At 43.3% G+C, this 21,970-nt stretch overlaps 1 protein-coding gene across 4 annotated transcripts in view; it reads right to left on the bottom strand.

Moving 5' to 3' along the window:
• LOC110486134 (corticotropin-releasing hormone receptor 1) overlaps positions 1–21,970 on the bottom strand; it is a 202,282-nt gene that overhangs the window by 81,055 nt on the left and 99,257 nt on the right. For all 4 annotated transcript variants that reach the window (XM_090196203.1, XM_090196204.1, XM_090196205.1 and 1 more), the window contains exons 2-3: positions 19,102–19,189; positions 5,526–5,579 (exon numbers count right to left, since the gene is read on the bottom strand). In XM_090196203.1, the coding sequence (XP_090052329.1) occupies positions 5,526–5,579; positions 19,102–19,189 (142 nt within the window). The remainder of the gene's footprint in view (positions 1–5,525; positions 5,580–19,101; positions 19,190–21,970) is intronic.

Raw genomic sequence — 21,970 nt, 5'->3', positions numbered from 1 at the left:
GAGTGTCTAGTTTGAGAAACAGACGCCTCGCAAGTCCTCAACTGGCAGCTTCATTAAATAGTACCCGCAAAACACCAGTCTCAATGTCAACAGTGAAGAGGAGAATCCGGGCAGGCCAGCAGTTGTTTTAGTGAAGGTAGTTGACGCAAACTAGCCACTTGCGAAATGCACTCATTAAAAATAACCTCTGTGATCTCCATCTTGCTAGCCACTATTTTGTGCATGGGGTATGTGGCCAACAAGTGAAGAAGGCAGTGATGCAGGCAGTTTCTCTATGACAATCTGACATTCTATTACGCACAGACATTACGTGTTAAGCCGGTACATTGGATACATAGTGGGAGGTGACTGGGTTAGCTTTTTGTTGTATTTAGATCATCCCAGCAATAACCATGCGTACATCTCAGGTCTCTGTCTCCCTTTAGGGTCTTTTCCATTTCCATTTTTGGTGATTTAGCATACACTCTTATGCAGAACGATTTACAGTTAGGGTTAGGTGAGTTTTCCCCTGTAACGTTTGTTCATTCCTGCAATGCCTGTGCATAAAGATGAAAGCATGATAAAATAATCAAATATTTCCAATTCATGGAAAATAAGCAGATGTGATATACACAGAAGAGGTGAGTCACAATCTGCGTGGCTGTCTATGGACCCGTAATCCACCACGAGCCACTGACGTACTAGCAACATCTGTGTTAACGTGCTAGCGACAACACTCTAGTGGAAAACATGCTTACAGGTAGGAGCAAACCTGTACCTGGGGATAAAGGGATTAACACCTCACAGCAACCTTGCATGATGATCATACCAACAACAAAACTACACATGTGGAATAAATGTGACAATAAATGTAAAACTGCAACTTCGATTTTCACACGTGAACGCTTTTCCCTTGTGAAAATGCAATTAAACTTGTGAGAGGTAGTTTTTCACGTGGGAATTTGTCTTACATGTGGAACTGCAAATTTGATTTTCAAATGTGAAAATGCTTCAAACGTGAAACGACATGTGAGATACCATCGCATGTGAAGTGTTCCAAAACCACCTGGTTTCACATGTGAAAGGATATGTGATCACATGTAAAAATCCACATGTGAAACTTGATGTGAACTTTCATTACATGTAAAGTGTTCCAAAACCATGATTTCACATGTGAAATCTCACATGAAATGATGTGATTTTTCCGTAAAGGGTTATGGTTGGATAAATAGATGGGAGTAAGAGAAGGGAACACATAAGCAAAATAGGAGGTGTCTGTCTGGGTACATTTAGCGTTGTCGGACTACTTATGCTAGTGATTCGATGAGTCTTAAGGGGAGAAGACTTTCCAATGTTTTTTTTTTCTTCCCCAAAGATTTAAAACTTAAGTGAAGACATCCAATCCTCACTATGTAAATGAGAGAGGTAGAGACGCTGGAGGGATTTGAAAACCTAGCACAACCCCAAACACGATTCTGATAAACTAAAACGGAGATAAAACGCAAAGTTGGGAAGCTGCAGGCAGTTTAAAACTAATTAGAGCACGTCAGATTGGAGGAGGCAAGCAGGCAGCCCTCATATAGCTGATAACATTACTCCGGGCTGTGGGAGAAAAATGTGTTACTTATTAATAAAACAAAGGGGACTGTAATTTGTCCTGCACAATTTTTACAACTGCAGGCAGCTATGCATCATGGGCTGCCAAAAGAAAAGCCGCTGTTGCATAGCGATTGGCTAAGAGAAAATCCTCCCCTTAATTTCACGGAGGGGGGTCAAATGTTTTGTAGCGACCAGCACAGGTTATGTGTATTATGTGTATTGCTATTAGTTGGTCGTGTTGTACTTACGTACCCAGTGTCCGACATGCCAATCAACCTGCTATCTGCCAATCACAGGAATGCCTGAAATGTTCTGATGCCGGGCATCCTGGTGGATGGTGTAGTGGAGTGTTTGGATGGGGGGGGTTAGCAATGGGATGGAGCATTGCAAGTTAGGACCATGTTTAGCCATTGTTCTCTCTCTTACGTCTGGTCTTCACAAGAGAATGTCAGGGTTGTTTTATAGGGTAGCTTTAATTTATTTGGCGTGGGCTATGGCCAAACAGTAACCGTAAATTCGTAATCTCCATCCTCTGTCTGGACAAATGTTCATGTATGATCTAGCCAGGTCATTCATTACATTGGTGTCAGAAGTAAAAACGTAGATAAGAGTTAGCCACCTAGCTAGCTGACTACCGGTAGCTAGCTAACGTACGTGACATCGGGGGTTGAAAATGCTTTGAGGGATTCCGAAAGTGAAGGGGGAGGTAGGGGACGACTATGGCCAAGGAGGTGCATGTGCATGGACATCGGGGGATCTGGCTGAGGAGATCACCAGGGCATCGGAGCACAGAGGCCGTTTGAGGGAGACCGCTAGAATGATGTCGGCTAAAGCGGGCATGAGTACTTCGTCGACTGTGCTTCGTGAGGATTCTGGTGGGCGGACCGAAGGGGTGACGTCGACGCTGCGGGAAGAGGAATCTGGGGCTCAGGATGTAAACAAACATGGTGGCACCCAGTTCCCGGCTGTGTCCGAATCTGTTAAGACCCAGAAGTATTCCGGTGAGGCGGTTTGGGAAGCTTTTCATGCTCAGTTTGAACTCATTTAGGGGGTTGTTGGATGAAGAAAGGGCACTGCAGTTGGCTTTATGCCTGACGGATGATGCTCTGTCCTGTTTGATATTGATTTGCCCCGTGGACAGACGTGATTATGGGGCTTTACTGGGAGCACTGAGGAGGCGCTTTGGACAGTGTGTACAGCCCGGGCTGCTGCGCTCAGAGCTGAGTAATAGATGCAGGAAGCCTGGAGAGCCACTAAGGGTGCTAGCTAATGACATTGAGAGCCCTGGTCCCAGGTCACACGCACTGGTCCCAGGGTCTGCTGGGGGTGTGGCCAGCCAGGCCATCTGCGCCGGATTTCCCCATGTCCCCCAGAGCTCAGGGAAATGGCTCAGGGTCCTCATAGACGGGGCATTGTGGACCCCTGGCTCACTTTCCCAACCACCACCATCTTCAGGAGGATCCCACCAACACAGATGGGGGAGCAAGGATCCAAGTCCTCCAGAAGCAGACGAGGGCAAGCGGATGGAGCCTGTTGTTGTGGTGGGCCGGACCTGTGTTAGGGACTTTTGTCATGTCCCTGTCACTGTGGAAGGGGTGCCCTGACAGTAGGGGGCAGGACTATGAGTCATCCTATGTGGGTGGCGTTTGTGCAGGGACCTTGTATCCCAGGAGACCGAAATGGGGGCACACTGGGCAGTCATCATGGCCCCCCCTAATGTCACATTCACACAACTCAACAACCCCTTTACTACAACAGTTAAAGCAGCAGAGACTCATGGCTGCTCCCCCCCCCCTCCCAACATCTGTGTGTGAATTTTCTCCAGCCCCACTGTCACCTGCGGCTGTGTGTTACATTCCCACAGCTACCTCCATGACACATCCCGCCCTCCAGGCCGCTCTCACCCAACAGATCCCAGTTGGGGCTCCCATGGAGAGGGTGGGAGTGGATGTAGTTGGGCCGTTCCCCACCACAGACAGTGGAAACCGCTGGGTGTTCACGGCCATGAACTATTTCACAAAATGGCCCGGAGCCTATGCTCTGCCTGACCAGGAGGCAGAAACCATTGTTGACGCCCTGACAGTGGGGATGTTCAGCAGGTTTTGAGCTGCGGAGTCCATCCACAGCGACCAAGGCAGAAACTTTTAGTCACCATGTGTGAGAGGCTGGGTATGCACAAGACCCGCACTACTCCTCTCCATCCTCAAAGTGATGGCCTTGTGGAACGCTTCAACAAAACGCTTGGACAGCAACTGGCCATCGTCAGTGCCAAACACCAGCGTGACTGGGACAAGCACCTGCCTATGGTCCTCATGGCATGCCGCTCCGCTGTCCAAGTCTCCACCTCCTGCACGCCTGCCCTCCTCATGTTTGGGAGAGAGATCCACACCCCTGCAGAGATGGCGTTTGGTTGGCCAAAGGATAGCCTTTCTGTTCCCCCGGGCCGGAGTATGCCCGGAGACTCCAGGACTGCCTGGATACAGCCCACACCTTCACCAGGTGTGAGGCAGAAGAGGAACTATGACGTGCACACCCGGGGAAGGCACTTTGTGGTTGGGGAGCTGGTCTAGGTCTACAGCCCCTTAAGAAAGAAAGACAGAAGCCCCAAGTTGGACAGCCACTGGGTGGGGCCCTGCAGTGTCCGGGTGCAGCGTACTCACAGGGGGAGAAAGGTGGCACTGCACCGGGACAGGTTAGCCCCGTACAGAGGGGCCTCTTCTCCCCAAACCCCAGGGACCCCCACAATTCCCCTCTCTGGCAATGACATTCTCCATGCACCCACCCCCAGATGCTGCAGACAAGGTTCCAGAAAGGTTCCAGAAAGCCTACTCCCCCAGTCTCCCCCCCTGTGTCACCGCGTGGTTCCACGGACTACATTCCCCGTTCCCACATCCTTGTCCCCTATATCCCCTGGGCCCCAGAGGGGCAGCCCCCTGCCACAGACTGAGCCCCTTGTTTCACATCTGGACACTTTGTGACCATCACGGCCACGCAGGCAAAGGTGACCTCCGAGTTCGTTCAGAAACTTTGTTTGTTCCCTGGGACAAGGGACTTTGTGGTGGGGGGGGGGGGGGGGGCTGTGTAGTGACCCGCACAGACAGCTGTGTGTTATGTCTTGTGCTATTAGTAGGTTGTGTTGTACTTACCAGTACTCAGTGTTCGCGGGGTCTGACATGCCAATCAACCTGCTATCTGCCAATGCCTGGAATGTTCTGATGCCGGGCATCCTGGCAGTTGGTGGAGTGGCGTGGAGGGGGGATGGAGCATTGCAAGCTAAGACCATGTTTAGCCATTGTTCTCTCTCTTACGTCTGGTCTTCACAAGAGAATGTCATGGTTGTTTAATCTTTCATTTATTTGGCGTGGGCTACGGCCAAACTGTCTGGACAATTGTTCCTTTATGATCTAGCCAGGTCATTACAGTATCTTTCTTTTTTGGAAGAGCACAGCGGGCTGTGACATTAAACCAAATATAAACAAAAATAGGACCGTAAAATAAAGTGTACTGGCTAAATTGTCTAATATAATTGTCCCAATGCAATTTCCATCCTAATAATTTTGCCACAATGGGGAGTGGTGGAAGTATGAAAACGCCCGCAATAACATGTGACCAATAACATTTGATTTGATTTTAATAGTTTTGACTGATACAAATGAAATGTCCTTTAAGTTTGATTCAAGTTGAAACACGATGATCAATACATTTGTCGTTATACTCTTGACAAAAAAATCAAAAGCAAAATGTAACAAAACGGATTCTGATCGAAAATGCAAATAAAGCCCCGGACAGACACCCGTTTTCTCTCTATCTAAATTAATGCAGCTCTTTGGTGTTACACACCGTGAATCATATCTTTGGCGAAAGCATCAAAAAGTGACACATAAACCGACACCAGGCTATACACACTTACACTTTTGGGACCACAGGAACACTTCTACTGTACTCACCGGCGGTGACATTGCTGGGTGTGAGGGTCAGATTCCACAGTGCCAACGTACGTGCTGAAACACAAGAGGAAAATCAGATATTAACGCACCACTAAAATATACAGGAAACGCATGAATAAAACCATATGACATTTACAATTCATTTATCGTCCTATTCAGGTTTGACACGAAGATGGATATGTGTCTGATCAATGCTGACAACAAAAAAAGAAGGAGACTGATGTCATAAAAGTCTTGGAATGATCTTATTTTGTATTCTGTCCCCCATTTACCTTTAAAAAGGTGTTACCAGTCAACATAGACAACTGGCACCCAAAACGCAACACTTGTGAAATAATTTAAACAGTCGGACAAGGTGGAACACAAGAGACAAAAAGCGGAATCGTCTTAGATTAACATCTGCAGGCAAATGATGCTCGTCACTCTGTAACCAACCATTCCTTACGCCCCATTCCCCTTATCCCTCACCCACACCCTCATCCCACTCCTCTCCCCTTACATTTCCACAGCACTTCATTTCATGCTATGCATAATATATACATGGAAATATTCCCTTTTTCTCTCCGGCATATGCTTTGATGTACAGTTGCATTATTCAAATAGTGCAGGGTACCTGGCACCCATGGAGCATGTTTCGTTTGAGCCAGGCCCACATCGCATCTCGTCATGAAGGAAGCCTAGCACTCATGACTGCCAAAAAGTTCCTTCCAAACATAATTTCATGCCTGTCTACCTTCTCTATTCCCCTCACTGAACTTAGATCAAAGGACAACTGGACAGAGGATGCTGTCTATGTAAATGAAACAAATATACATTCAAATATATATAAAGTACAGGCAGTTTGGGCTGTTTTTTAATAAGGTGATAAAAGTCAGAGGCAGTCTCACATGAATGGACAGACCGTTCTTTCATTTCATCTTTGATCATCCTCAAGACCTGAGCCGAAACATAGAGGTCACACAGCACACCGTAGTGGCTCAAAACACACAACCCATTTCATCCTCAAAACTCCGCTAACTGTTTTCCATGACACATGAAGTATCTTTGGTGTATTCACATCCCATTTTGGTGGGAGTCCATGTTCGTCTGGTACATTGGCCTTGCTAGATGGCCATGTAAATGTTGATGTGATGGTGGATAGTTACGATGCATTTTTCACAGCCCCCAAAAGGTGTCTCTTAGGCTCTCAGTCTGTTCCCCCTAACTGCCTCTGAGGCTGCCATCCACTGACATAAAAACAAGTTGTCCCGTGAACACGATTTCAGCATAAACGGTTGTGTTATGTTCAGAGAAAGACACACGCAGACAAGTATCCAAGCACTTAGCACGCATGCACACACGCTGTGAGCACTGTGAGGACATGCGGTCTACTAGTTAGAGGGTAGGTCACACAGACAGCACACACAGCATGTGGGATACTACATTGATAACACAAGTCCTACAATCCATCCTCAGAATGATTCTATACTAGAGGAACTCCCCGGGGACGTAATCACTCGTGATGACTGTGTCCACGCTCCACAAACATTACCATAACATCCTCCCCTAACAGGCTCTGGACATGGCTTGTGACAGTCTATCCTTTATAAATAGTTATAATTAGAGAAGCTGCACCCTATGGGCCCTGGTCAAAACTAGTGCACTACATAGGGTGCCATTTGGGATTCAGACAATCATGCCAGAGAGACTTCAGGCCCCTAGTGATCCTATGCCCTTGGTTAAGGGAGCTTTCAGGTTCAGTGAATCTCTGCATGGGTAGATAATAATTATGTCAAAGGACCAGGCCAATGAGATAACATGCCCTGCAACCTATACAGGCTCAGAGCCAATACAGTGCAGCTGATCCCTGTGATCTCTCTGATACATTGAAAACCCATAGAGATACACAATATTGAATTTGCTTTTCCATCTCAGTAAACAATTTTACAGTACTGTATGTATTCAATGGGAAATCTTATAGATCACCCATCTCCAAAGACTGAGCCCCATCTCATGACGTTCTTCTGTACAGTAGCAGAGGTCAATGCCCTCTATTCTACCAGTGTGGCTGACTGAACGCAACTGAAGAGAGGTCAAAGTCACCCTACTGTAGCTCTCAGAGTTTACACTTCACACTGGTCTCAAAAACTCTATCAAGAAATCAAACATCACACATCTACGAGAGACAGGCGCCACTCCTCAGTGCACTGGTGGTACAGCTACCATAACAATAGCCAACAGCATACCATCCTGCTTGCCTCTGAAGCTAAGCAGATTTGGTCCTGGTCAGTCTCTGGATGGGAGACCAGCTCCTGCTAAAAGTGTGTTGGAGGACCAGTGGGATGCACTCTTTCCTCTGGTCTAAAATATAATATCCCAATACCCCAGGACAGTTATTGAGGACATTGCCCTGTGTAGTGTGCTGTCTTTCAGATGGGATGTTAAAACCTCTTTGGGCTAGGGGGCAGTATTCGGAAGTTTGGATGACTGACGTTCCCAAAGTAAACTGCCTGTTACTCAGGCCCAGAAGCTAGGATATGCATATAATTGATAGCAGTGTATAGAAAACACTCTGAAGTTTCTAAAACTGTTACAATAATAACTGATATGACAGGCGAATACCCGAGGAGAATCCATCTAGAATAATTTTTTTGAGAACACAGGCTAGTTCAACGCTAGTCTGGGATATTCAAAGGAAATCCTCCCAGACTGCAGTTCCTATGGCTTCCACTAGATGTCAACAGTATTTAGAAAGGGTTTCAGGCCTGTTTTTTGAAAAATGAGCAAGTAGTTGTAGTTTTTCTAACGTGTCCCTCGTTAGGACTCCAGTCTTGTGGCGCACATGGTTGAGGGCGCGCACTTCGTTATTTATCTCCGGTATTGAACATACTACATTGCGTCTTAACTTTTATTGTTTATTTACATATTAGGGTACCTGAGGATTGATTAGAAATGTTGTTTGACTTGTTTGGATGAAATTTACCCGTAACATTTGGGATTCCTTTGTCTGCATGTTGAACGAGTGGAACAGATGGATTACAGAATCAAATGCACAGAATAAACTGACTTTTTTGGGATATAAGGAAGGACTTTATCGAACAAAACAACCATTTGTTGTGTAGCTTGGACCCTTGAGATTGCAAACAGAGGAAGATCTTCAAAGGTAAGTGATTTGTTTCATCGCTATTTCTGATTTTTGTGACGCCTCTGCTGGTTTGAAAAATGTTTTTAATGCTGTTGTATGTGCTGTCCTCAGATAATCACATGGTATGCTTTTGCCGTAAAGCCTTTTTTTAATGACAACGCGGTTGGATTAACAAGATGTTAAGCTTTTAAACGATGTAACACACTTGTATTTTCATGAATGCTTAATATTACGATTTTTCTATTTTGAATTTCGCGCTCTGCAATTTCACCGGATGTTGTAGAGGTGGGACTCTAGCGGAATACCTAGCCCACAGGTGTCCTGACTCTCTGTGGTCATTAAAGATCCCATGGCAATTATTGTAAGAGTAGTGGTGTTAACTTCTTGATGCACCCATCCCGTTAGTGGGATCATTTTCATCAACCACCACTGAATTGCAGAGTGCCAAATTCAAATTAAATGACTAAAAATATTTAATTTTCATGAAATCACAAGTGCAATATAGCCAAAAACAGCTTAGCTTGTTGTTAATCCACCTGGCGTGTCAGATTTCAAAAAGGCTTTTCGGGGAAAGCATACCAAGCGTTTATGTAAGGACATCTCTCTCAGTAGACAAAATATTACAAACAGCTAGCAGCCATATAGATTGGTCACGAAAGTCAGAAAAGCAATAAATTAAATCGCTTACCTTTGATGATCTTCGGATGTTTGCACTCAAGAGACTCCCAGTTACACAATAAATGTTCCTTTTGTTCCATGAAGATTATTTTTATATCAAAATACCTCCATTTGGTTGGCGCGTTATGTTCAGAAATCCACAGGCTCGATAGGTCACGACATCGCAGACGGAAATTCCAAATATTATCTGTATTGTGCGTAGAAACATTTCAAACATTTTTTATAATCTATCCTCAGGTTGTTTTTCCAATATATAATCGATAATATGTCAACCGGGAATGTAGCTTCTTCAATAGGAGAGAGAGAGAAAATGGCTGCTCCAAGCTGTTGCGCATACAAAACGCTGCTGGCACCCAGCCATACAATGACGCGATGTGATCTTTCTCGCTCATTTTTCAAAATAAAAGCCTGAAACTATGTCTAAAGACTGTTCACACCATGCGGAAGCCATATGAAAAGGAATCTGGTTGATATCCATTTAAATGGAGCAAAGGCAGGCTATGGAACAAGCTTTCAAAATAGAGGTTAGAGTGTTTTCTGTCCTAATCTGACAATTATATGCATATTCTAGATTTGGGGGCCTGAGAAATAGGCAGTTTAATTTGGGTACGTTTTTCATCCAAACATCAAAATACTGCCCCCTACACTCAAGAGGTTAACCCCAGTGTTCTGGCTAAATTCCAAATCTTGCCATCATGGCCACCTAATTATCCCCAGCTTGTAACACTTCCCCAGGTTGTTGCTGTGAATGTGTTCTCAGTCAACTTTCCTGGTTATAAAAAACATACCACTCACATACATGCTGTGCTCACGCATTCATTCATGTGACGGGTTAACCCACACACACGTTCCAGTGATTCATGTCACCGTTGACTGGCGTGATGCAATTTGACAAGTTTATTGCTCAATTAATAAACCATGACTCATGCAAACCGCAGATGTTAGAAACAGAGCCTAAAACAATTGCAATCATCTTTTTAAACCATTTCATGTACAATCAAGCTTTTTGTTCTCAATAATTGGCTTACTGTGATGATTGATGGATAGGCAGGCTAGGCAGTACCGCTCTCTCTCTCTCCCACACACTGAAAGGTATTAGTAACTGTGTGATGAGTACAGGATAAGCTCTGAAGATAAGAGATAACCCAGACAAATCAGGGATAAATACAAATAGGCCAGAATGTAGGAATTACTTATGGTGGTCGGATTTTTTTTAAGGGGGACGTTCAATACTACAACCAATTCAACAACTTGTTGGTGTAATAGCATTGATAAATCATGGCTGTGGTGGCATCTTGGCCTTCAGTGGCCCATTAAGGGGAGACAGGAAATCTGAGATGAGATGTTAATCACTGTTTGATCCGCATACTTTCCCTAAGCTTCCCTCTGTTTAATGGGCACACATTTCAGATATGGATGGAGCCAGGGAGAGAGAGAATGAGAGAGACTCTCTTGACATGTGAAAGGGAGGATAGCAGGATACATGGTGAGCATTGGTGGAAAGGAACATCAAATCCATAGGAAAACATGCTCTGAATCCTGAGAATGGAATGACAAAGCCTATAGAATAAACAACCAGTTATACAATTATGGGGGCTGTTTAATATCTTACTGGATGCATTACGTTTACACAGCAGCAAGTAATAATGTGAGGGCGCCGCTGTAAATAACCCCATTGAAGTCCCCCCCCCCCCCACACACACACACCCACAAGTTTGATATGTCAACGTCTATTGACGCCAGCCATCCCCCGTCAATGCGCCGACTTCTAAACAGCAGTTCTTAGAACAGTTTATTGAAGTGGGCTGAGACAATTGTGTTAAACAAAGTCGATGAGTTGTCTCTGCATTAATTGCTTGTCTATTAGATCCTGAGAGTTATTTCTCAGCACTGCAACAACCTTAATTATAAGCCACTACCGCCATGTACACCTCCTTTCTCTGCTCATAACAATTTATCACAGTATCTTCTCTTTCTAGGTCAAAGGGGTGCTCATAAAGCCTGCGGATCAAAAGGATATGGATTATTCTTGCTTTCTACTAAGCTGTTCATTGCAACGAAATAGTGGCTAATGTGTGTCTCGTCCTTCGATATCCCTTCAAAATCACGTGTAGCTAATTAAAGAGCTGGGCACTGTGTGTGTGTGTGTGTGTGTGTGTGTGTGTGTGTGTGTGTGGGGGTGTGTGGGTGTGTGCGCGTGGGTGCTTGTTACTGAACCCTTTGATCTTTAAAGGGAGAATAAAATAGCTTATTGCATTAGTAGTGAATGGCTTCCATCCAATTAGCAGGCTTATTCAAGGGAGACAACATCCATACTGCTGCTTCATCAGCAATTTTGCACAGATGTACTATATTTCTGCATCAACGTAAACTGCTGAACTGGCTATAACCTAAAGTTAAGGTAGCAGAGAAATACTTTCAGCAATAATACGTTATTGAAATACTGAGCTATATTGTGTGCAAACATTTATTTTGTTATATTGTTCTATGCTAATACAATTACTCATAGAAATACAAGTAATAATTGTTTGGTATATCCCCAAGCACACATCAAAATCCACAAATAATATTTTTATTGGCCACAAAATCAACATTTTGCATTGGCCATCTTAGTCTACGAACATGAAACCCAATGAAAACTGGTGGTTTGAATTGTAGAGGGTGGTGCAAAAACACAGAGGAACGGTACCAAGGATCTAGGAGTTTGTATGGAGAAGGATTGTGTATGGAGGAATGGTCTAAGCTGTGTGTTCTCTAACTCATACAACAGCTCAGTGTCATCATCTTCGCAAGGTGAGGTATTGAAAACATGGGGGTCAATAATTTTGACCTTTGTTTTTGAAAAAAAAAAGAAGATATTACTTGTTAAACAAAACATATTTCTCTGAGCAATTGAGCAATAATAGAATTTCCCACCATTTTTTGGAACATACAATGTAACTCAGTATTTCAATTATTTATTTTATACAGTTATTTTTGCACATCTTTTCAAGCGTGTCAATAATTTTAGAACCCCAATGTATTTGCAAAGCTTTAGTCTTGTCAGAGATGGTCACATTTTGTATTTTGCGGTTTTGTATTACACTGGGCTGAACAATGTATTTTCTAACAAGATACTTTCGAAGTCTGTCATTTCTATTTTCAAAATACTTTTCCATACCATTTTTTATATAGCTGTTCACAATTTGTTGTCCCCTTTCACCCTACATTGGTATCAAACGTCTGATGGCACTATGGTGCGATAAGAGGGTCTGCTAAATGTACAGTGCATTCAGAAAGTATTCAAACCCCTTTTGTTAAAAACAGAAATACCTTATTTACATGAGTATTCAGACCCTTTGCTATGAGACTCGAAATTGAGCTCAGGCGCATCCTGTTTTCTGTTTCTAACTTGATTGGAGTCCACCTGTGGTAAATTCAATTGATTGGACATTATTTGGAAAGGCACACATCTGTCTATATAAGGCAACACAGTTGACAGTGCATGTCAGAGCAAAAACCAAGCCATGAGGTCGAAGGAATTGTCCGTAGAGCTCCGAGACAGGATTGTGTCGAGGCAAAGATATGGGGAAGGGTACCAAAACATTTCTGCAGCATTGAAGCTCCACAAGAACACTGTGGCCTCAATCATTCTTAAAATAAAAAAAAAAAAACAAGATGAAGAAACAAGATGCTCTGATGAAACCAAGATTTAACTCTATGGCCTGAATGCCAAGCATCACATTTGGAGGAAACCTGGCACCATCCCGACGGTGATGCATGGTGGTGGCAGCATCACGCTGTGGGGATGTTTTTTGTGGCAGGGACTGGGAGACTAGTCAGGAACAACGGAAAGATGAACGGAGCAAAGTACAGAGAGATATTTCATGAAAACCTGCTCCAGAGAGCCCAGGACCTCAGACGAGGGTAAAGGTTCACCTTCCAACAGAACAACGACCCTAAGCACACAGCCAAGACAACGCAAGAGTGGCTTCAGGACAAGTCTCCGAATGTCCTTGAGTGGCCCAGCCAGAGCCCAGACTTTAACCCGATCGAACATCCCTGGAAAGACCTTAAAATCGCTCTGCAGCGACGCTCCGACATGCAATCTGACGATCTGCAGAAAACAGTGGGAGAAACTCCCCAAATACAGGTGTGCAAAGCTTGTAGCGTAATACCCAAAAAGACTAGATGTTGTAATCGCTGCCAAAGGTGCATCAACAAAGGGTCTGAATACTTAAGTAAAATGTGATATGTCCCCCCCCCCACAAAATTTTAGATCCATTTTTTTTTATCCATTATAGAATATGCCATTAACATAACAAAAATGTGTAAAAAAGTCAAAGAGTCTGAATACTTTCCGAATGCACTGTAAAACATTTGAATTGAAACTAGACCTATGACAATACCCAGTGTGCTTTTCAGTTGTTACTTTTCACATATACCTTTTAGATTTTGGTCATTTAGCAGACACTCTTATCCAGAGTAACAGTGCATTTAACTAAGGTAGAGTAACACCAACATATCACAGTCATAGCAAGTAAGACGTTTCTGTAACTGTTACTGAGAATGTTGTTGCTGTTTGGCTCGCTACTTGCAGATGTAATTTTGTATTTAAAAATACAGAATACATGTATTTTAACTAAATACAATACTTTGCAAAAGTATAATATTTTATTTTTAGGGTATTTTGGAGTAGTATTTTGTCATTGTAATTTGTCATTCATGCCCATCCCTAAGATGTGTTTTCCCCTTTCATGTAGAAGTTGAAAAGAAAAGGAAAAAAAAAACTCTGATGGCTGACAGAGGTGGGCCTGGCAGACTATGTTCCCATTCGTCGTGTGTCATCTCAGAACTTTTTCATTATTGATTTCCCAAGAGTTCTCTAGAAGAAGGTGGTGACCCCATGACATGAGAATGACAGTTGAAGAAAGAAAACGTTACATTTCTTTATTTGTGAACTCTAAATCCAGCAATATTTCTGACCTTTTCCTCTGAAAAAGACACAAAATAACCTATAACCTATGTATGATGAAGTGTACAGTCGTGGCCAACGGTTTTGAGAATGACACAAATATACATTTTCAAAGACTCTGCTGCCTCAGTTTGTATGATGGAAATGTGCATATACTCCACAATGTTATGAAGAGTAATCAGATGAATTGCAATTAATTGCAAAGTCCCTCTTTGCCATGCAAATGAAATTAATCCTAAAAAAACCATTTCCACTGCATTTCAGGCCTGCTAGAAAAGGACGAGCTGACATCATGTCAGTGATTCACTCGTAAACACAGGTGTGAGTGTTGACGAGGACAAGGCTGGAGATCACTCTGTCATACTGATTGATTGTTATTTCTGTGCGTTGCACACAAATAACAGACTGGAAGCTTCAAAAGGAGGGTGGTGCTTGGAATCATTGTTCTTCCTCTGCAATCATGGTTACCTGCAAGCAAACACATGCCGTCATCATTGCATTGCACAAAAAGGGCTTCACAGGCAAGGATATTGCTGCCAGTAAGATTGCACCTAAATCAACCATTTATCGGATCATCAAGAACTTCAAGGAGAGCGGTTCAATTGTTGTGAAGAAGGCTTCAGGGCGTGCAGCAAGCGCCAGGACCTTCTCCTTAAGTTGATTCAGCTGCAGGATCGGGGCACCACCAGTAGAGCTCGCTCAGGAATGGCAGCAGGCAGGTGTGAGTGCATCTGCATGAACAATGAGGCGAAGGAGGATGGCCTGGTGTCAAGAAGGGCAGCAAAGAAGCCACTTCTCTCCAGGAAAAACATCAGGGACAGAATGATATTCTGCAAAAGGTACAGGGATTGGACTGCTGAGGACTGGGGAAAAGTCATTTTCTCTGATGAATCCCCTTTCCGATTGTTTGGGGCATCCGGAAAAAGCTTGTCTGGAGAAGACAAGGTGAGCGCTACCATCAGTCCTGTGTCATGCCAACAGTAAAGCATCCTGAGACCATTCATGTGTGGGGTTGCTTCTCAGCCAAGGGAGTGGGCTCACTCACAATTTTGTCTAAGAACACAGCCATGAATAAACAATGGTACCAACACATCCTCTGAGAGCAACTTCTCTCAACCATCCAGGAACAGTCTGGTGACAAACAATGCCTTTTCCAGCATAATGGAGCCACTTGCCATAAGGCAAAAGTGATAACTAAGTGGCTTGGGGATCAAAACATCAATATTTTGGGTCTATGGCCAGGAAACTCCCCAGACCTTAATCCCATTGAGAACTTGTGGTCAATCCTCAAAAGGCGGGTGGACAAACAAAAACTGACAAATTCTGACAAACTCTAAGCATTGATTATGCAAGAGTGGGCTGCCATCAGTCAGGATGTGGCCCAGAAGTTAATTGACAGCATGCCAGGGCGGATTGCAGAGGTCTTGAAAAAGAAGGGTCAACACTGCAAATATTGACTCTTTGCATCAACTTCATGTAATAGTCAATAAAAGCCTTTGACACTTAATAAATGCTTGCAATTATACTTCAGTATTCCATAGTAACATCTGACAAAAATATCTAAAGACACTGAAGCAGCAAACTTTGTGGAAATTAATATTTGTGCCATTCTCAAAAACTTTTGGCCACGACTGTAGAGGAAATATATTTGGCATCCTTTCTCCTAACCATCTTTTAACAGACTGGGTAAAAAGGAATCAAAGAAGTGATAAAGATAAATATTCACATTGAATCCCATTATAAACACTATCATGGTGAGTGAGAGATATGGATGATTTCATCCTTGATATGACTAGATAATGTGCTTGACATGATTTTCTCGATGCTTCCATGTTTAAGCTCTTCACCTTTCATAGCCCTCTGTATAGCCAACTGTACACCTGTCTGAAGGTTTGTGCTACAGGTCAAACTGTTGTTTCATTACAGGTCAAATGAGTCTTGAATCTTGTCAGTCAAACCCTCATAGTGTTGGAAGCCATAAAGACGGGCCTACGAAGTGTGCTCCATGACCTGACATCTCTTCCCCATGCAGTCTCTGATAACTTAGAGATAATCCATCATAGATCTTATCGGATCTGAGCTCCACCAATGTCCTCAAACACACTGCGTATACACATACAGCACAGAGCAATCGCTCCATATAATCTTTTTGATTGGCCTTTGAAGTGAAAGTGAGGGGTGAAGGGTGCGAGGGGTGGGAGGACTAATCCTTATGGAAAAGAATATGCAATCGTCACAGACTACTCCTAGATTGATACGGAGGGTAACTGAGGTGCAACTCTAAGTCCCATCACCACCACAGACGATTAGACAGTCTTGATAAACTGTTCATGCAAAAAGATCCCACAGCCTATGGAAATCTCCTGCCCACACCTTTGTCATGTAGTCAAGTCAACTTCAGACAATGCCTGTGTCTGAAATGGCACACTAATTCACTTTATAGTGCACTAACTTTGACCCTATTCCTGTAACCTTTATTTAACTAAGCAAGTCAGTTAAGAAATTCTTATTTACAATGACGGCCTAACCTGGGCGATGCTGGGCCTATTGTGCGCCGCCCTATGGGACTCCCAATAACGGCCAGATGTGGTACAGCCTGGATTCAAACCAGGTACTGTAGTGACGCCTCTGAGATGCAGTGCCTTAGACCGCTGCACCACTTGGGAGCCCATATACTGTTATGCACTACTTTATCCAGGGCTCTATGGGCCCTAGTCAAAATGTGTGTACTTTAAAGCCAATAGGGTGCCATTGAAGACACATCCAATGTATTTTTATAACTGAAGGGTGAACTGCGATTTGTGATGGGCAAATTGAACCATCTGGGTACAATAAGAATGGCACTACTGACAGAGGTAATAGCACATCTCACAACAACCCCTTATATCTGAGTGCATGTCGGGGTACTTTCGTCTCATCACAATTTCATCTCGGAGTGTCTTCCTTTCACCTCAACACAATTTCATCTGAAATATCTCAAGTGCTCTCTGAACAAAGCTACTGTACTGTATACTGTATAGCTAACCCTAGGAAAGTCTTAAAGAGCAACTAGACATAAAAATATGAATTAAAAATATTTTTTATTTCTCTGGTTGACAATGGCCTATGTTGCATCGATAATAGTCAGAAACATTGATTATTGTACAAAACATGTACTACAAAGTGTAAATAGCATAATTATGGTCATAAAGTCAGTATCTTCCAAAACTGAGATTTGCGAGATTTATGGAAGCTGTTTCGTTCCTAGATCTATTAGATATTTGAGGGTTGGGTTTTGATTTCGATCATGCCTACTTGCCCATTCACACGGATGGTAACGCCTACGGAGAATTGTCATGCACGGAGAAACAGCTATGCTGATTGCGCTCAATCTAATCATTTGATAGAACCCACAGACAGTGACAGATCTGCCCACATTACAGAGTGCCTGGGACTTGTTTACATAAGACAACACATCACCAATGTTATGTTGAAAGACCACTTGGCCCCTAAACTTATTGTGTGGAAACTTGCTGATGTGTTTGATAGTAATCACTCGAGTCTACCACTGTTTTGGGCAAAATTACAAATGGAGACAATGCGCACATGCATCCCAACTGCCATGATTCAATATTCAAAAATTCAGAACCCATTAGCGAGCACCTTGTGTCCCACCGCAACATGTTTAGTAACATGATTCCCTATGAAACACTGCCAGAAAGACACACACTCTGGTAATAGATAGTGAGAAAGTTGTAAAAACTAAAAGACACCAAAGCACTTTGACACTCGCCAGTGACTTGATAAGCTGATTTTGCTAACTTTGCCTACCTGCTCAAAGTGCCTTCTAGCTACTAGCTGGCTTTATAGACAACCACAGAGACGGAATTAGCTACTGATTTTATGCACTGGTAAACAGTGTGTACTGTTGCTTGTGCTTTTTTTCACGATAGTTCAACAGCTTCCTGAAGTTGTTTTCATGTTCTCAGAAATCATCAGTCTCGAGCGTAGTAGCAGCGTACTGCAGTGCACTTCTAGTTTCCATGCAAAAAAACACTACTTGAGATTTTTTTTTTTTTTTTTACTTTATTTAACCAGGCAAGTCAGTTAAGAACAAATTCTTATTTTCAATGACGGCCTAGGAACAATGGGTTAACTGCCTGTTCAGGGGCAGAACAACAGATTTTTACCTTGTCAGCTCAGGGGGTTTGAACTTGCAACCTTCCGGTTACTAGTCCAACGCTCTAACCGCTAGGCTACCCTGCCGCCCCAAATACTGCACCAGACAGCGCGCGACTAAGACCTCTTCTCCAAAACTTTTAAGTTACTTACATATTTCTTGATTTATCTTAATTAATTCAGACTACACTGAGGGAATTGTTTTGCTACCATGACTCAATAAGGACAAACAACAATAACTACCAAGGTACAATATAGTGAACATAACACATCCACCTCAAACCATACCTTATCTTATTTTTCTCAATGAGAAGCAGAAAAACACATGCAGAATCAGTGTGTTCAGCCCCCCCATTCCAAAAATATCTATATTTGAAAGCTTTGTGTCATCATAGGTGATTGGGACTATAGAGTGCACATGGACTTCGATTGGGAACACATTCTTGACCAATTGCATTCCTGTTTCCCACTGATGCTGTGGACTGACAAATAATTACTGTTGTTGCCTATGTACAGTATTCCACCAGTGCCTATTCCGTGATGGGAAGAACTCAGAATGATTAAACTCCCTATTTAACATGATAGACCATCAAAAATGTTCCTCCACCATATTTCCTGCCCACAAATAAAACTGTCCTTATACGATTGGAGGAGGGCCTCACCAGTGAGATTGGTGGACAGCAGTAGCAGTGTATCGCAGGTCAGGTCAGCCGTTGTCCCGGAAATCACCACAGCCCAGATGGTCAACACCTGAACAGGAAAAGATAAATAAATAAAGAGAAAACAAGTCTAGTCAGTCTATTTCTGGAACTGGGGTAAAACCAATTGTTATGTGAAAGACAGATGACATAAGTTTAATACTGATGTGAATTTCACTGTCGACTTGAGACGAGGGAAACATAGGCAGACACTGTATCTAGAGTCTAGCATCAGTCAGCCTACCTCCCACACAAAAAGGCTGACAATATCCCCAAGTTCCCAATAGTGCCCTTCTATGCTGTTCACTGATTTAAAAAATGATGTTAATTTATCAAATGAATTGACTAATCAGACATACTCCCAGTCTCAGCATCATAAAATACTGCATTAATTTTATATGTTGGTTTTATGCACATATTTTACATGTTATTTATATACACTATTCCCTGATGTACAGTATAATGAACAACCAACGTAGTTATAACTTTCAGGACTGGTTCCATTGAACCTGAAGTACAAACATTAATGCACATTATGTCATGTAGGCTATAAAGAATATATTCCCATGTATTCCACCCTTTCCCTTCTGAATACCCTGGCTATTTACATACCTAGGGAAACATATGCAGTAGACACATAAATATCCCTATAGGCCAGGAGTCATCAACTAGATTCTGCTGCAGGCCAATTTGTTCTTGAGCGAATGGTCAGGGGGCCAGAAGATAATTACAAATCATTTGTAGACTGCAAATTGTCCGTAAGAAGCCCAAACATATTTGACTAAAACACAATTTTAAACCTTGCTTACATTTGTATACAATCACATATACAGGTAGCTGCCAAAATAATGGAAACACGCGAAAACGAGGGATACAAAGTGTATTGTATATCTGAGATGGTACCGCAGGAGATGGCTGCTGTTTAAAGGGCTCCTTACCAATTGTGCTATTGTGTGTGTTTTTTCACGTTATTTGTAACTTATTTTGTACATAATGTTTCTGCCTACGTCTCTTATGACTGAAAAGAGCTTCTGGATATCAGGACAGCAATTACTCAACTCGTACTAGACAAAGATTATTTCTTAACGAGCTGGACGCGAAGGATTTACATCAGACCCCGACACGGCCTAAATCCTTGTCATTCGCACGAAGAAGAGAGGGAGATATTGGAGATGTAGGTCGGGGTGCCTTGTAAGGAGCCATCAGTGTGTAAGTAATCCGCATCTTCCATCCGTCCTATTAGCCAACGTGCAATCATTGGATAATAAAATGGATCATACTATCCTACTAACAGGACATTAAAAACTATAATATCTTATGTTTGGGGCGGCAGGGTAGCCTAGTGGTTAGAGCGTTGGACTAGTAACCGGAAGGTTGCAAGTTCAAACCCCCGAGCTGACAAGGTACAAATCTGTCGTTCTGCCCTTGAACAAGGCAGTTAAGGCAGCCACTGTTCCTAGGCCGTCATTGAAAATAAGAATTTGTTCTTAATTGACTTGCCTGGTTAAATAAAAAAAAATAAAAAATAAATGTTACACCGGGTCGTGGCTGAACGACTACATGGACATAACATACAGTTGGCTGGGTTTTCGGTGCATCAGCAAAATAGAACACCTGATTCGGTGAGACAAGGGGTGGGGGGTCTGTGTCTATTTGTAAATAACAGCTGCCGCACAAAATCGAATATTATATGATAAGCTGTAGACCAAACTATTTACCAAGAGACAAGAGAAAAAAAATATGTTTCACCGAGTTGTGGCTGAACGACTACATGGATAACATACAGTTGGCTGGGTTTTCGGTGCATCGGCAAAATAGAACACCTGCTTCGGTGAGACAAGGGGTGGGGGTCTGTGTCTATTTGTAAATCACAGCTGCCGCACAAAATCGAATATTAAGGAAGTCTCGAGGTTTTGATCGCCTGAGATAGAGTACCTCATGATAAGCTGTAGACCAAACTATTTACCAAGAGACACAGGGAGTTCTCCCTCGTCCTCCATTTGGCAAATCTGACCATAACTCTATCCTCCTGATTCCTGCTTACAAGCAAAAACTAAAGCAGGTTATACCAGTGACGGATTACCAGGACATTTACGCTGAGCATGCGCTGACCAACTGGCAAGTCACTTCACTGACATTTTCAACCTGTCCCTGACCGAGTCTGATATACCAACATGTTTCAAGCAGACCACCAGAGTCCTCCATCCTCAACACAGGGGCCCCTCAGTGGTGCGTGTTTAATCCCATCCGGTACTCCCTCTTCACCTCCTGTACTTCCTCTTCACCAATGATTGCATGGCCAAGCACGACTCCAACACCATCATTAAGTTTGCCGACGGTACAACAGTGATGGGCCTGATCAACAACAATGATGAGACAGCCTATAGGGAGGAGGTCAGAGAACTGGCAGTGTGTTCTCAGAGATGACAACATTTCCCTCAACGTACAGGAAAAGGAGGACTGAGCACGACACCATTCTCAGCAATGGGGCTTAAGTGGAGCAGGTTGAAAGCTTCATGTTCCTTGGTGTCCACATCACCAACGAACTATCATTGTCCAAACACACCAAGACAGTCGTGAAGAGGGCATGACAAAACCTATTCCCCCTCGGGAGACTGAAAATATTTGGTATGGGTTCTCAGATCCTCAAAACGTTCTAAAACTGCACCATCAAGAGCATCCTGACTGGTTGCATCCCACCCTGGTATGGCAACTGCTCGGCCTCTGACCGCAAGGCACTACAGAGGGTTGTGGGTACAGCGCAGTACATCACTGGGGCCAAGCTTCCTGCCATCCAGGACCTCTATACCAGGCGGTGTCAGAGAAGGCCCTA

This window comes from Oncorhynchus mykiss, chromosome 13, assembly GCF_057628025.1.
Source record: "Oncorhynchus mykiss isolate SJ-2025 chromosome 13, ASM5762802v1, whole genome shotgun sequence".
Lineage (NCBI taxonomy): Eukaryota > Metazoa > Chordata > Actinopteri > Salmoniformes > Salmonidae > Oncorhynchus > Oncorhynchus mykiss.
This window is presented reverse-complemented; position numbering and strand designations above follow the sequence as displayed.